General features: G+C 36.6%; 1 protein-coding gene across 5 annotated transcripts in view; it reads left to right on the top strand.

Annotated features, from left to right (window-relative positions):
- Nucleotides 1–16,388, top strand: part of lpin1a (lipin 1a) — a 31,986-nt gene that overhangs the window by 6,865 nt on the left and 8,733 nt on the right. For 3 of the 5 annotated variants that reach the window (XM_067367177.1, XM_067367179.1, XM_067367178.1), the window contains exons 2-21: nucleotides 1,670–1,870; nucleotides 2,815–2,910; nucleotides 5,269–5,570; nucleotides 6,996–7,085; nucleotides 7,495–7,593; nucleotides 7,866–7,983; nucleotides 8,069–8,354; nucleotides 9,271–9,364; nucleotides 9,509–9,690; nucleotides 9,946–10,039; nucleotides 10,158–10,227; nucleotides 11,131–11,223; nucleotides 11,396–11,457; nucleotides 12,821–12,959; nucleotides 13,046–13,194; nucleotides 13,290–13,376; nucleotides 13,485–13,637; nucleotides 13,728–13,842; nucleotides 13,919–14,022; nucleotides 14,217–16,299. In XM_067367177.1, the coding sequence (XP_067223278.1) occupies nucleotides 1,670–1,870; nucleotides 2,815–2,910; nucleotides 5,269–5,570; nucleotides 6,996–7,085; nucleotides 7,495–7,593; nucleotides 7,866–7,983; nucleotides 8,069–8,354; nucleotides 9,271–9,364; nucleotides 9,509–9,690; nucleotides 9,946–10,039; nucleotides 10,158–10,227; nucleotides 11,131–11,223; nucleotides 11,396–11,457; nucleotides 12,821–12,959; nucleotides 13,046–13,194; nucleotides 13,290–13,376; nucleotides 13,485–13,637; nucleotides 13,728–13,842; nucleotides 13,919–14,022; nucleotides 14,217–14,376 (2,694 nt within the window). In that variant the 3' untranslated portion in view covers nucleotides 14,377–16,299. Of the gene's footprint in view, nucleotides 1–1,669; nucleotides 1,871–2,165; nucleotides 2,219–2,814; nucleotides 2,911–5,268; nucleotides 5,571–6,995; nucleotides 7,086–7,494; nucleotides 7,594–7,865; nucleotides 7,984–8,068; nucleotides 8,355–9,270; nucleotides 9,365–9,508; nucleotides 9,691–9,945; nucleotides 10,040–10,157; nucleotides 10,228–11,130; nucleotides 11,224–11,395; nucleotides 11,458–12,820; nucleotides 12,960–13,045; nucleotides 13,195–13,289; nucleotides 13,377–13,484; nucleotides 13,638–13,727; nucleotides 13,843–13,918; nucleotides 14,023–14,216; nucleotides 16,300–16,388 lie in introns of those variants that run through there. The other 2 variants (XM_067367180.1, XR_010892510.1) reach the window with 2 other exon arrangements.

Here is a 16,388-nt window from a genome sequence, read left to right as displayed (position 1 = left end):
CATAGATGATGCACTGTACATTTGGATGCTTGTGCTATTATTGGCACCAGTATCTAACAGCAGAAGAACCATTCGAGCCATGTCAGTCCCATGTGATTATAGTGTCTGTGTATATGTAAAGGACCAGTCTGTTGTGTATGAACAATGAAGACTTACTTGAAGGTTTTTACATAATCCAAGGGTTACATCTAGAGGGCAAATTATTTGGGTTAATAAGGTTGTCAGGTTTTCTAAGAGCCAGAGTACCCACAGTCATGGAAAACCTAGAAAGATTTTAAAAGTGTGATTTCCAGGCCTGTAGTGAAAACACATTCTTGCATTTCCCTCAAGTATTTCAATTGCTTAAAATATTTGACCACATGCAGCTTCAGTTTGTCTGTTGAAGGTCATTTGTACAGTCCTAATATAAATGTTTAATTCTGTTAATTCAGAAAATTGGCACCTGAAATACAAATGGAAATCCGTCAAGAAAAAAAGATTTCTAAATAAATCCTTTTGCCAGTAATCATGAACAGATGGAATGGTCATAAGCTAGTCAAAAAAATTCATTGGTCAATAAGTGTGAGGACCCTGAAGAGCATGCATACAAAATAATTTTTCTCCTCATTAATGCCAGGGAAACTTGTTTTTCCTTGTGTGATCTACACAAGACCTAGATTGCATATTGTAATAGTGCACACACTTTTTTTTTTCTCAGAAACTTGCAATTAGCTAATTACTTTAATCATTACATGTTGTTAACTACAGAGAGGCAATAATTTTCTGGGTTGGTAAAGCATGCCAGAACCAGGCATTATTAAACCCTGGGCAATGCTTAAGAAGGAACACCACTTGTAATCCTGTTTCGAGCAATGTCATTGTGTCTACCACTTGAAGTCTTTAGGGGGTTCAATGATATTTTACCTTTCACCCAAATTGCCAAAGAGATCTGGGCTTGAGTTAAGCAAGAAAGCATGTTTTTGCTCTACAGGTTTTTTTTTTTTCCAGTAAACCTGCAGCTGCAAATCTTTGCACAATCATAAAGACGATGTTCAGAGATGTCGAATATGTTTTCATGTTATTGTATGGTTTAGTGCCACAATACCTGTTTGAACGTTTAACTGTCTACACCACAAGACAAAATCTCTGTTCTTCTGATTCTGGCTTTTTAACTGCTCCTTCAATGCGTTTACGCTATATGGGTGACCGGGCTTTTTCTTCTTTGGCTCCAAAACTCTGGAATTCTCTTCCAACTGAGATTAGACATGCTGAATATTTTAGTGTTTTTTAAAAAAGTTTATTATTAGTATTATCATACTCTCTTAACACAGAGATGGCTCATCGAAACAACAGTTGCCTTTACAGAGTTGACTGTGTACTTTCACACAAAAAGCTACTCATGTTAGTGCTGAAGTGCACAGAGAAATATATTGCTTGGCATAATGATAAAATTATCAAGTACTTGTTTGTTAAATGTAAGAGAGTATCAGATAACATATTCTCTCAGGGAGTGCCACAATCTGAAACAAACAAAATAAATTGATACATTTTAATAATTAAATGGAAAGTCTAAATAAACAGTTTTTAAGATGGTGCTGATTTGAGTGGTTTCAGTTATGTACACCCCTTGCACTGTGGTTACTTTAGACCCCATGTCCCCCTTTAAAATCTAGAAATCTCTCTGTTTCAGAGTCAGACCATGAACTACGTGGGTCAGTTGGCCGGTCAGGTTTTCGTGCAGGTGAAGGAGCTGTACAGAGGCCTGAACCCTGCCACCCTCTCCGGCTGTATTGATGTCATTGTGGTGCGTCAGCCGGACGGCACTCTGCAGTGCTCGCCTTTTCATGTCCGTTTTGGCAAGATGGGAGTGCTGCGCTCACGGGAGAAAGTGGTAAGCACAAGTGCAGGCATGTTTTAGGGTGGCAGTACACGAGATATGTACTGTATATATTTGCAGCTTACAAACTCGCTGATTCATCTTGTGTGTGTTAAAGAGATATTCATTTGATATTTACTCACCCTTATGTTAATCCCTCAAACTTGTATAGAGGTTTTTTGTTGTTGTTTTTTTTAACAAAAGGATTTTTAAAGTCTTCAAGATCCAAACAGAACCAACAAATACCAAGTGTTTTTAAAAGTCTTGGAATAGTGTCTTACTGTGTTTTTATTGTGCTTGTTTGTCCCAGTGAGGTTTGTCACGTCACATAAGCACATTCAAGCTTCTGCAAGAACCAGTGAGGTTTGTTCTTTTGTGCATCAAGCAAGCATTTTTGAGCTTCTGTTTACCATATTTAATGGGCTTTATGTATGATCAATTTTTAAATGTGAATACAAGCCTAAATTAAATCAGTTAATTATATGAAGTGATCCAGTCTCTTCAGAAGACCTGGATTATACTGTTTAATTCATATTAGGATTACTTTTACAATGTCTTCTTTTTTTGTACTTTTTAATGTGTGAAAGATTTGGTTGTGTAGACTTTAAATGGATGGACAAAAGTCATGAGAGGATATTAAAATATCTTCATTTGTGTTCTAAAGACATGAGGGTGAGTAAATGACATCAGAATTTTCTTTTTTGGGTGAACTATCCATTTAAGACATGGTAATCCTGTCCAATGTCCAGAACGTCTGGTGTCACATATCAAGAAAAATATATCAAAGCCATGGACATATGGACATAAATAAAGTCTTTTAAGTTGCAGACTTAAGGGAACAGCAGTTGTTTGAAGATGAGATAAAATTAGCGTTGTCATTGGCTTTGTGTTGCACATGGCTTACTGTTGTAAATTGTCTTTATTATAGTGACAGCTTTGCTTGTTCCCTTCCTCCTCAGGTTGACATTGAGATAAATGGGGAGCCGGTCAGTTTACAAATGAAACTGGGTGAAAATGGAGAGGCATTCTTTGTCAAAGAAACAGAAAGTGATGAGGTGAGTACTGGTGTCCTGTGTCAAACAATAAATCCTGTAGCGTAGTTTTTTATGCCGGCCAAGTGTCTTTGTGGACTGAGAAATGTATGCAAGTCTCTTTGTGAGTACCATAGCTTGAAATCTGAACTTGATTACTGGAAACAATCCCACAGCACGCATTCTGTTACCTGAGCTTGAACACTTTGCTCTAGAACAGACCCTCTATGCCAAGGCCACTGTTGTCCTGTCTAAAACTGGACCCAACTTTCTGCTGCCCATGCTTGAAAGAAAAAGCTGGCCAATTTAAAGGGCAAAGTAATGCACAGGAGAAAAGCCCTGAAACACTGTCCGACTGCTGAGATAAGAAAAGCTTATGTCGCGTAATGTTGGTTATCCTCCTGGCTTAGTCTCCCCCTTCCTCATTACTTTCTGACCACAGATGGTTTCTTGCTCATCACAGGCACAAATGCCTGAGATGAATATCTGCTGAGGTACACTGCGTTCGGTAATTGCTAGAATGGCTGCCCTGGTTAGCGCTCATGTGGAACATTCTGGCTTTTGAAGGATTGTGACAGTGGCTGAAAAGAGCACTTGTCCTAAGATCCCTCAACCATTGCCTTATGCTACTCAAATAATGTTGTTCTTTTTGACATACAGTGGTGTAACAATATTATGTTCTCTCTTTAATTATGATATTCTCCATGCTGGCAGAATCCCTGACCATTTGCCTGAACCGGTTTTGCTTCATTTGACTAAATATAGCCAATAGCAAACAAATAGCTATCACTGGATTGCATGCACAGGAATATGAAATTGCTACACTCCTAACTAAAGTAATTTATGTAAATATGATATCCTGTTTTAAATACAAGTGTTACACTTCTAGAGAAGGACATTTAATACATTGGATGCTTTGGTGTAGTATTTTAGGAGATGATTTTCTTAGATATGTAATGGCAGTTCACCTGAACAATGACACTGTTTTCTTTTATAGCTGCTGTACAGCCAAAATGAACTCTGTTTGCATCATTTTCCTGTTATCACTGTAAAGCTGCTTTGAAACAGTCTGTACTATAAAAAAGCACTATATAAATAAACGTGAGTTGACTTGTTCTCTAGAGCTACCCTATATATTCATGTTTACATCTCAGAACAAAGCCTACCACAATGTTTAATATCTTTTATTTAATGTATTAGCAATGAACATTAAATAAACATAAAAATAAAATCAAAATGTAGTTGAAAAAGTTCAAAAAAGAAATATTTTGTTGAAAATTAAAACATTTGATACTTTTACTGATATATTACTTTTATGTATATATTATTCTATAGAATTAGCAGAAGTAGTTCTACCCCTAATTCTAAAAATGGACACCAAAGTGCCCCATGTTCACGGACTGCCGGTTACATAACTGCTTATTCTTTCTCAAGGTTAGAGTATGCTTTAGACTATGGTGTGAGCATGACACAAACATAATGTGTGTTATTTAGAATCAGTTTTAAGACAGAAGAGGCCTTTGACTGAAGTGCAGCGAACATGGGATTGTCTTGTTGGCAGTACAAGAAATTACAGTTGTGGGAGGGGATTTTTTTGGAATATCATACACAAAAAAATGACATATATTATTCAAATAGGTATCCTGAAAACTCACAATTGTCTCTGTGTCAGCCAAATGGCTCTGTTAAGGGCAACATGCCACGCACTCACTCTCTAACAGCTATGCACTTACGTCTTATGAAGCCAGATATTTGTAATGAAACATGCAGCGATCTATCACATGGCATTAAGGTCACAGTGTTGTGCTTCTTGGATTTAAGCAGACACAGTCGAACCAAATCTAAGGATACAGTTTACACTGATGTTCATATTATATGAATGAATGATTGTATTTTCAGATAGAGTTTTTTGTAAGGGAACTGTTTGCCTACAACATACCATAACACGGTCCAATATTAACTTTTTGCAACACCTATTTCTAAATATAAAATAGGTGAATAAAAAATACTTCAATATTTGCTACAAACAAGTCAAGATGTTGTCCTCCAAACAGAAAGGGAAAAAAAAAAAAAAACTGGATGTATTGTATTAACTAACATGAAGAATCCATGAGCAATACATTTGTTACTGTATTCACTAATCTTTGTTAACATTAGTTAATGAAAATACAGTTGTTCACTGTGCATTAACTAATGTTAACAAGATTTTAATAATGTATTAGTAAATGCTGAAATTAACATCAACAAAGACTAATAATTATTAGTTCATGTTAACTAATGTAGTTAACTAATGAACCTTATTGTAAAGTGTTACCAAAAAACTAAAAAAACTCCCTAAAGCATAAAGTCTACATTTTATACTATTTATTACTCCGTCTACAGGAGATGGTGCCATCCCACTTGGCTACATCACCCATCATTTCAGAAGGCTCTGCCCTAATGCAGGCCCAAGTGGGAAAAGGCTTGTCCCGTCTGTCTGAGTCTGGAAACGGAACCTCCATTCAAACCCTGGGCCCCATGCAGTCCCCTGGTGACAGTTCAATAATGAAGAAGAGGAGGAAGAGGAGGAGAAAATCTAAAGTTGACAGCATGAAGCGAGAGGACAATGGAGACTTTTCAGAAGATGAGGACATGTTTACCATCGACATGAGTTCTGATGATGACACAGTAGCTACAGGCAGCAGGTCAGAACAAACAGTATGGAGAACGTTTTTAATTGGAGAAATATTATTATGCACATTAAATTTCATATCGATCTAAGCCTGTATGATTTTTTTTTCTTCCATGGAACACAAAAGCAGAAATTTTGAAAATCTATGCCATTTTTTTGCATACCAGGGGCTGTCAAGCACCAAAATTGAAAAGAAGCAGAAGTAGACCATATTAATGATTTGAACATTCAAATTTATCACATTGCAATTGTTTTAGAGACATGTAAAAGCCAATGTCATTTGGTATCGCTGAAGTCAACCTGTTGTGGCACATTTTGATGGGCTTTTTTTGAATACATGTGAACTTTGAGATTTGAGAGCTGCGATGGATGGCATTGTGGTGTCTTTTGGAGCTTGAAACCCCCTGGTCACCATTCATTTTCATTATATGTGGCTAAATGGGGATGGTGGTCTTGCCAAGATCTCACATTGAATCTAAATCCCACTTTTCTGGGAGTTCAGCTTGGCAGAAGCTGTGGAGCTTAATTTATTTCCTGTGTAGAGCATAGAGGACAAACACATGCAACATGAAAGGCAAAACAGATGGTTCTGTAATGAGAGATCCTCCTTCTCTTAACCCATCTGAAATCACTACAAATTATGTGATTGCAGTGGCATAATTTGCTTGCTGCAAGTATGCTGGAACGATTCCAGTTGCAGTGGTCTTGGGATGTGGGCTGTGTCTGTTTGTTCACTCTTCGAATAAGCTTTGCAATGGAGAGAGAGGCAAAGTGGAGAAAAATAGGTCGCCAGTCCCACTGCTGAAGTAAACAAGCAGCTCAAACAGCCCCTCCAATGTTTTTCCACGAAATCCATGAAACCATGCCAGTTCTGGCTCCAGCTCGAGGGGAGTCCTTTGTAATGCTGGGCATCTAGCATTACCCACACATATCCAAGGAAAGAAATGATTTGCATTGCAATATAAATCAGTTTAACAACATCCTTTCTCTTCTTACATTCCCATGGATGACAAATTATGTATTTTCTCTGTTCTATCTGGATAAGCAGATTCCACTACACTTAAGTCAACTACATGCCTTGCATTACCAAGAATCTGTTTCCCAGGTACCCGTAATAAATTTAAAAAGTGACGGTAAAGGCCACTGGGAAAATGCTGTTCACAAGGCCAAAAAGAGTCAGCTGGGAAGTAATGTAACTCAAGAATGTGTTGCTCAGTAAAGCAGCAGTTTGAATCCAGAGACTATGTTTTTAGAAACCCCTCAATGCTTTCTGTCTTCTTGGAAGAATGAGCCTGTTAAAGACAATCACTTCAGATTATCCTGGTTTGTCTATGTGCATTGAACATATAAATCGACTTTAAATGTGTACATCGTCTTGCTCTTTCCTTTTGCGGGTATATATACTGACATGTTTGCCTATACTTGCATGTGTTTTTAGAGCCATGTCACATGAACTGTTTGCTGAGCAGGTGAAAGGAACTAGCAGCACATACAAACAGTCTGAAGGGAACTGGACTGGTGTTCAAAGGTATGATTACTGGTATTTTTCAAAAAGATGTAGTTAGAGGGAGCCAAGTTGTGGTCACACTACAATTATGACAAACAAAGTCACAATTGCAAGTTGCAGTAAATGTATTTAATATATTGCAAAAGAGACAACAATGTACCATGACTAGTATACAACACCAAAAGAGCCTCTCAACTATATCTGAGACTGTACCGAAGGCTAGATTAATCATCAGCAAACTGTTCCCCAGCTACAGTATGATGATTAAACTGATAATATACCATAATGCACAATACATGCCAATACATTTAGCTGTATTTATTCTACAACTGACTTATTTAGTATCGTGCTTAAATATTGTTTTTTCTATATATGAGATTCATATAATGGACATATAATTGAATCTAAAGCTTTGTTTTCTGACCCACAGTACAGGGCTGGAGAAGACATGCTCTTTACCCATTCCCACCAATTCGGGATTATCCATTTCCTGCCCTCAACAAACAGCCATGTTCCAGTCCACATACAGGTAACCACTGCAGTCACCATGTAATGTAAATAAACTTGCAACAAAGCCATAAGGTTTCACTTAACCTTTACTTAACATTTCTGTAGTGTATTGCCCAATTTTAAGATTTTTGCTTTGTTTGTCAAGCATGGAATTCAGTTTTGCAGTATAAGGAATGAAAAGGCATTCTTACCAGCTTATTTCACTACAGCTGTATAAATACAAATCAACAATTAATTTAAATATTTCTCAATGTCTCCATCTGTCATTCCTCCCTACTGCAATCCAAATAGTTCCTTGCCATCTACACCCAAGAGTGATTCCGAGTTGCTGGCCAGTCAGAGAGGTAAAAAGAAACCTGACAACCCTGAGATGCTGTGGACATGGGGAGAGCTGCCTCATGCTGCCAAGGTACAGTAATTACTAGCCATGCCACATGGCCACAGCAAATGAACAAATCTGAATCCATTAACTGCACATCTTCCTTTTTACACAGCCTTCATTCCTGATGCCCCTGTCAGAGCCCATGGTGGTGACACCAAGATCAATCCCACCATCTGAAAGTACGCACTTTAGAGCCATCACTGGGGATGGAACGGTGGAGTCTCAGGGCAATGATGTGTATGTGCCTAATCTCAGGGCTGGAGAGGCAACATCTGCCTCTGCTGTAGATGTGGAGGCCATCAGTGCAGCCGCCCATCTTATCACAGACTTAGAGGAGGGCCGTCACAGTCCTGGGGCTCATGCCATTAGCAAGACAGACTCTCCATCCAAGAGAAAAGGTAGAGAGCAATTTTTTTTCTGGCATATAGCATTAAATATGATCTCTGAAATAATGTTTTACAAAGTAGGACACTTTGGCTATTTAAAGGATTAGTCCACTTTTAAATAAACTTTTCCTGATAATTTACTCACCCCCATGTCATCCAAGATGTCCATGTCTTTCCTTCTTCAGTCGAAAAGAAATTAAAGTTTTTGATGAAAACATTCCAGGATTATTCTCCTTATAGTAGACTTCAATGGGCACCAAACAGTTGAAGATCAAAATTAGTTTCACTGCAGCTTCAAATTGTTCTACACGATCCCAGATGAGAAATAAGGGTCTTATCTTATCTTATCTCCTTCCTTATCTTATCTCCTTCTTCTCCTCTATTAGAATTCTGGCAGTGTAGACACTGCTAAGTGTATTACTGCCCTCCACAGGTCAAAGTTTTGAACTAATTTTATATGCAATATGCTAGTTCAATAGTATATAACAATTAGTTCAAACTTTGACCTGAGGAGGGCAGTAATACACTTAGCAGTGTCTACACTGCCAGAATTCTAATAGAGGAGAAGGAGAGCTAGTTCAAGATGAGCATTTATGGTTAAAACTTTTTTTATGGTTTTCAATTTTTTTCAGAAAATGAGCAATGGTGTCACTAGATAAGACCCTTATTTCTCATCTGGGATCGTTTAGAACACTTTGGAGCTGCAGTGAAACTAATTTTGACCTTCAACTGTTTGGTGCCCATTGAAGTCTACTATAAGGAGAATAATCCTGGAATGTTTTCACCAAAAACCTTAATTTCTTTTTGACTGAAGAAAGACATTAACATCTTGGATGACATGGGGGTGAGTAAATTATCAGGAAACGTTTATTTTAAAGTGGACTAATCCTTTAAAACATGTATAACATCACAATATATCAATTCCTAGACAAAAGGAGCCGGCACTTGGGATCAGATGGAATATATCTGGATGACATCACAGAGTTGGAGCCTGAGGTGGCAGCCTTGTACTTTCCAAAGAGGTAAATTACTGATTATGTTTAAACAGTTACCAAATATTAAGTGTACAGAGAGCCTTTTACCCATTCACTTGTTCATTTAAGATCCAGGTGTAGTGTAAGTATTTTAAATGATATTTAATTGTTAAATGTATTTCTGTTGTTCAGTGATGGAGCAACTTCTGTGAGGGGTGGGGCAGATCCGAGAAGTGCAAATCAGTCCCCTCAGTCAGTGGGCAGCAGTGGAATGGACAGTGGGGTGGACAGCTTTTCTGACCAGTTAGGAGACTTGCCTCATATTGCCATCTCTCTATGTGGAGGATTGTCAGAAAACAGAGAGATCACTAAAGGTAAAAGGAGAAGTTGTGATGTATATTTTAATATATTTCTTTACTGTCACCTTTTGATAAAACAAAACAAAACAAACAAACAAAAAAAAAGATTTTTACTGACACAAAACTTTTCAAAGGTAGTATAAAATAATGTATTTTCAGTTGCTGTTCAATTATTATGTAGACTCTGTATTAATATCCAGTTTTCTTCTAGATTTCATTAGCTGCATAAGTAATTAAGCAATTAAAGTCTTCACAATCTTTCATTCACAGAGGAATTCGAGGAACGAGCAATATCTTATCAGGAGTTTGCAGATAATCCATCTATCATTGATGATCCCAACCTGGTCGTAAAGATTGGAACCAAGTATGTCATGTGTGCCACATAAAAAAACTTATAGCAGTGTCAATATACTCATAACCTTAGAAATAAGTAGTTTATTTAATACATGTATTAATTATTTCATGTTTTTCTCCCCACAAAGGTATTATAACTGGACCACAGCTGCTCCTATCGTACTGGCCGTGCAGGTTTTTCAGAAGCCCTTACCAAAGGTAAGGACTGCATAAACAACACACACATGTACATAAAGGTCTTTAGGTGTCCATCCAACACTGACAATGTAACCTTGTAGTAGTTTAAATAAAGCTCATTTAAGCTTGTTAATATCAAACTCAAACATTGGTTGATTGGTGATGTATATACACTGAAAATAGGTGACTTAACTTTAGTTCCATCAGTAAAAGATACTTGATATCATACAAAGTTTTCACCAATTCATTAAATGGATTTAATGTATTTACAATTTACCTAATAGTTTAAAGAATTCTTTATTTGAGCGTGGGATTCATGTGCCCCCTGCAGGTGCATTACAACAAAGAAAGTGTTCACCTGGAAACCTCTTTGTCCTGCATATACAAATAATAATAATAATAAAACTACTGTACTGTCTCACTTTTGAATATCTATAATTTTTTGGACACCTCTGCTTATTTAGCATAATTTTTACTTAAAGTCAGTACAGACCCAATTATTGGATTGTTTAAATAGGTAAACGATAAAATACATCACAGTGGTGTTTCTGTATTGTTTGTCTTCTCCTGGCGAGAGTTTCATGGCTTTTTAATGTCCTTGTGTATACTGCACCCCGACTCTCATGGCACTCCAGGGCTTTTAAATTTTGTCTCTTCCCTCCTCCTTGTTTTTCTTCTTCTTTTTAATTGATATCCCCTCATCCCATCCCATTGTGCGCCATTGCGCTAAGTATTCCTGTCTGAGTTATGTCTACTCTGCTCTTGGTTTCTTCACATACTGTTTTCCTAGCGTGTTCGGCACTAGTCCTGTACGTTTTTTTTGTAAATTTGTGTTTATTTATTAGCTGCATGTGTGTTTAGTCAGTCATCCTGTCATTTAGTTTTTGAGTTTTGAGTATCAGGGGCTCTGTACGTTTGCTCCAGGCCACAGTTGAGAACATCATGAAGGAGAAGATGCCCAAGAAAGGAGGACGCTGGTGGTTCTCATGGCGGGGCAGAAACAACAGCTCCAAATCGGTATGTTTGCATTATTGCATATGGGAAATAATTGTGAACTTAATTAAAGGTAAAGTGTTACCAGATTTATCCAAAGACATTTTGACTTCTCGCAGGTTTGCAAATATTATGTATATAATAAAATCATGCAAATCAAAGTATAGCTGAGTTACTGTGATTCTTACTGCAACAGGAATCAGCATCAGACCAGATTGAAGGTGGAGAGGAGTCTATAAGAACAGGAACTGTGAGCAGGTAAAAGTAAAACCTAATGTATTACATTTAGAAAAACAGAACAATGGGTCTCATTCACTAACCCTGAATCTATGTACGAATGTTTTCATGAACAAATCATGCGAGTTTCTGCATAAAGATTCAGTTTGTGTTATGTACATTTGGCTTGTCAGAGGTCTTTAATCTGGGTCTGTATTAAAGATGTTTTTTGTGTTTGAACTTGTGTGAGGATGGCACACTTGGCATTGCTCGAGGATCTTGCTGCACTTACTCTCAGCGTGTCTTTAGAGAGATTCATGTTTGCTGAGAGTGACAAAAGGGTGTGCAGAAAGCCCTTAATGGACATGGTTTGGGCATGTCTTATGCAAATTAGAATACCCCAAATTCATTAACGTTCGATCAGAGTTAAGAACAAATCCATGTGCATATCAATACGAAGAATCCATGCAATTATTAGTGAATGAGACCCATTGTTCTTGCTAAAAGGGTCATATGTTGCATTTTTTGAGCACTTTTTAGCTGAAGTACAGGTGTATAATATTAAGGTATGTTCACACCAACTGGAACGTTCAATATGAACATTCAATTCAGTTTTCACATGAAATATGTCTGTGGGCTGAATAAAAATGCAAATTCACTCTCCAACAGTAGGTGCAGTAGGTTCCTTTGCTATTCAACATTCTTCTTGGTATGAACAAGCCTTTAATCAAGGTGTCTTGCATCAAAAAAAGTTACGATATTAGTTTAACATGAACATTTTACACTGTCTCTCAGGCCTTTAGAACTAAACAGACTCAAAGAGAATTACAGTTCTTGGTAAGATTTCTATACACAGTAACTACGAAATCAGGTCTCAGAATATGTGAGCCTGGACCACAAAACCAGTCATAACATTACATTGTATGGGTCAAAATTATTGATTTTTCTTTTATGCCAAAAATCATTAGGATATTAAGTAAAGATCATGTTCCATGAAGATATTTTGTAAATTTCCAACCGTAAATATATGTATAAAAAATATTTTTGTGAGTGGATATGCATTGCTAAGGACTTCATTTGGACAACTTTAAAGGCGATTTTCTCAATTATTATTTTTTTTTTGTACCCTCAGATTCCAGATTTTCAAATGGTTGTATCTCAGCCAAATATTGTCCTATAAAAATACCATAACCATACATAAATGGAAAATTTAATTATTCAGCTTTCATATGATGTATAAATCTCAATTTAAAAAAAATTACTATTTATGACTAGTTATGTGGTCCAGGGTCACATATGTCATATCAATCAAAATTCGAACATGCATCAATTTTATAGCATTGAGAATGTAGGTTTATAGAGTATGCATCATTTTGGACTAGCTGGCGGTGTTATTTTTTACTAGATTAAAGGATGAATCATCATCCAGTGAAGATGACAGTGAAAGTGCTAAACAGAATCCTGTGAGCAATCAGCCTGAAGTTCTCCACAGCTCTGGAGGCCACTGCTACAGAAAGACTCTTCGTTTGTCCCCAGAACAGCTCGTAAGCATCTCCATTTTCAATAAAGCAATCAGAGACTACGGTATGTAATGGAAACCCATGCTACAAGCATGTTCTTTTTTTCTCAGGCCAGTCTGCACTTAAAAGATGGCCCCAATGATGTGGTCTTCAGCGTCACCACCCAGTACCAAGGCACCTGTCGCTGTGAGGGCACCATTTATCTGTGGAACTGGGATGACAAGATAGTGATTTCAGATATTGATGGCACCATCACAAGGTGAGACACCTTATGTGAACTTCCTGGGGCAATATAATGGGCTTGACGGATGTAAAAAATGAAGTATGCAGTATAAATTGCAAAGTCTCTTTCAGGTCTGATACCCTGGGACACATATTACCAACACTGGGTAAAGACTGGACTCATCAGGGTATTGCCCGACTCTACCACAGAGTCAGCCAGTGAGTCCCACACCACATACACAGCATGTCACATCTATCAAATGTGAGAAAAAAGATTTTTGGTCCATTTTAAAATGTCTAATATATCTAAAACTCATTGTCAAACAGGAACGGCTACAAATTCATGTACTGTTCAGCTCGGGCTATTGGTATGGCTGATATGACCCGGGGTTACCTGCACTGGGTTAATGAAAGAGGCACTATGCTACCCATGGGACCGGTGCTGCTTAGTCCTAGTAGTCTGTTCTCTGCATTTCACAGGTCGGAACATACACAAAACACATACTGTATAGGCTTTAAATAATAATGTTAATGTCATATAGAAACTACTGTCTTTTCTTTCAATTTCAGGGAGGTCATTGAGAAGAAGCCAGAAAAGTTTAAAATTGAATGTCTGACCGATATTAAAAATCTGTTCTATCCAAACACAGAACCTTTCTATGCTGCTTTTGGAAACAGGGCAACAGTAAGTGCTAGTAGCAAAATTTGCAAAACATTGCCTTTATTTTATGCAAATCTCTAAGGAATGTTCTTCTCTCTAGGATGTTTATTCATATAAAGAGGTGGGAGTGCCTCTGAACAGAATATTCACTGTGAATCCTAGGGGAGAGCTCATCCAAGAACATGCAAAGACCAACATATCATCGTAAGTGATCTAATTAAAACATTTAAAACACATTACCAACTTTGCATTAAAGCTTACCCTGTTTTGGGATGATTTTATTTATTTTCTCTCTCTCTCTTTTTTTTTTGCATTGTGACATTATTATATAGTTTGGAGCTTGACAGTCTGACAGTAAATTCTGAAAGAAAAAAAAAACATTCTCGCTTGTTTTACAGTTATGGCCGTCTTTGTGAGGTCGTAGATCATGTCTTCCCTCTTCTGATCCGAGGGAACACCACCGACTTCCCCTGTTCAGACACCTTCAGCCAGTTCACCTTCTGGAGAGAGCAGTTACCAGAGGTAGACAAACAGGATCAACATGCTGAGAGCAGCTAAAAGGACATAAAGCGAACATAACCTACAAACTCAGCTCAAACGCTGCACTGCCATAGGTATTACTCTACGCACAAGCAACTTAGCACTTTGCAGACCGCATGCCGCCCTCTGCCTGTTCCTTCATTATTATTTTACTCTTTTAACAAACATTTAACATTTCTTTGTGTTTTAATGTTTTGTTTAACTCCCAATAGGCTGAATCTGGTAGCATATCATGCAGCTCATATTAGGGAATTTTTTTTGCTCTGTTTGTTTGTTTATTGATGATGGTACAGTTATTTTAAAGTGCCAAATGCATTATTCATAACCAACATGGCAATTACATTATGCTATTAAAATTCTTTCCATTGGCTTTGTCCAAGGGTGTAAAGATGCATGAGGGAATACAATTATTTTAGTACATAATAAAAAAATGTTTTTGAACATTTGTCATAAAGAGAGAAATTTAAAAGTTTCATGAAAATTAATAACAATAATAAATTAACTCAGATGTAGATCTAAAGCCAGCTAGTATATCTCAGGTGTTATAGAATTTTCACAAGTTATTCTTTTGAAACTTAAAGTGACCTTTCATAACTACAACAACAACAACAACAACAACAAAAATCAAAAATGTTGGTTTTTGCATATTCTTTGACATTTAAATTATTCTATTGGTTATTACTTAATTTTCATCTTGGATAACTTCTTACCACATACACACTTTACATTTTGCCAAATGTTTATTATTGTATGATAAATTTGCATTCCTTATTATTTGTGTGTATTTTATGTAAAGTACATATCTCTGACCAGCAGAAATTAATCATGCAAAAATTGATTTTGTCATGTCAAACCCATTTGCATGTTTCAAAAAAACATAAACTACACAAAAGCAAACATCAATGCAAAGAATACTCAGGTCATGAAGTATTTCCTACCTGTAATAATTCCTTCCTATTAATATCATATTTAATACATCTTAATCATTTTTATAAAATATAATTACACACACCTGAGAGAAAAAAAAACATTTTAGCTTATTTCAGTAATTAAAATACCCAGATTCATGGTGCATCCTATTATCTTATGTTATTATTATTATTTTTTTTTTAAATAACTTTATATTCTACCAACACCTCTACCCAATGGTATGTATTGTTTCAGTCTTATTAAAGGATGAAATGGATTGTGTGTTATGAAAGCACTGTATAATAGAATATATTATTATGTCTCTAGTGAAAGAATAAGGGTTTTGTGTAATACATAAATGGACAACAAGCTCTTGCTAGTTGCTGCTCCAACTTAAATTAACATAAGTGAGTGGATAATCTGTGGTTTTCCAAGGTTATCAAGGAGCACATTAAATAAGCACTGATGTGATGCATGAATGATAAGGGGGATTTAGGGACTGGTTTAAATGTGTAAAACTGTGTATTTTAACATAAATCATGTGTTATTGTTCTGAAAAGAAAAATAGAGTATATGATATAGATGTGTGCAACATGAAAATGCAATTTGTACTGATTTCTAATTGGTTCAGTTGGCGATACAGACTAATGACAGATGACTGCTACAAACTTCAACACTGTGAATGATCAGGTCAAAAATCCGCTCTCTCTACATGTCTTACAATATTTAAATTTAAATTGCTGAAAAATACAAGACTGTGGTTTCCATCCCATTTTTCCTGCTCGTATGAATAGTAACAGCCATAACATTCATTTACGATATATATATATATATTTTTTTTTTCTCTATGGAGTTTTATATTCTTTCTGTGAAAGATCTTGTTGCCTAAGTTGTGGCAGTTGATTTTGTGTGTCATTATGTTCAGTGTTGAGATGTGAAACTACTGTTGTGTGTATATTTTAAGATGCCAAATCTCAATATGTAAATTAAAACCCCACTACATGAATCCAAAAACTTGCTTCCTTGTTTGTCTGATCAGTACTGAAACAACATACCTTTGGTGTTCCTGTAGTTAAGCAGATTGAGTACAGTTTATAGTTTCTCATCAGTACTACTACAAT

The sequence above is a fragment of the Chanodichthys erythropterus genome, chromosome 18 (genome assembly GCF_024489055.1).
Source record: "Chanodichthys erythropterus isolate Z2021 chromosome 18, ASM2448905v1, whole genome shotgun sequence".
Taxonomy (NCBI): domain Eukaryota; kingdom Metazoa; phylum Chordata; class Actinopteri; order Cypriniformes; family Xenocyprididae; genus Chanodichthys; species Chanodichthys erythropterus.
This window is presented reverse-complemented; position numbering and strand designations above follow the sequence as displayed.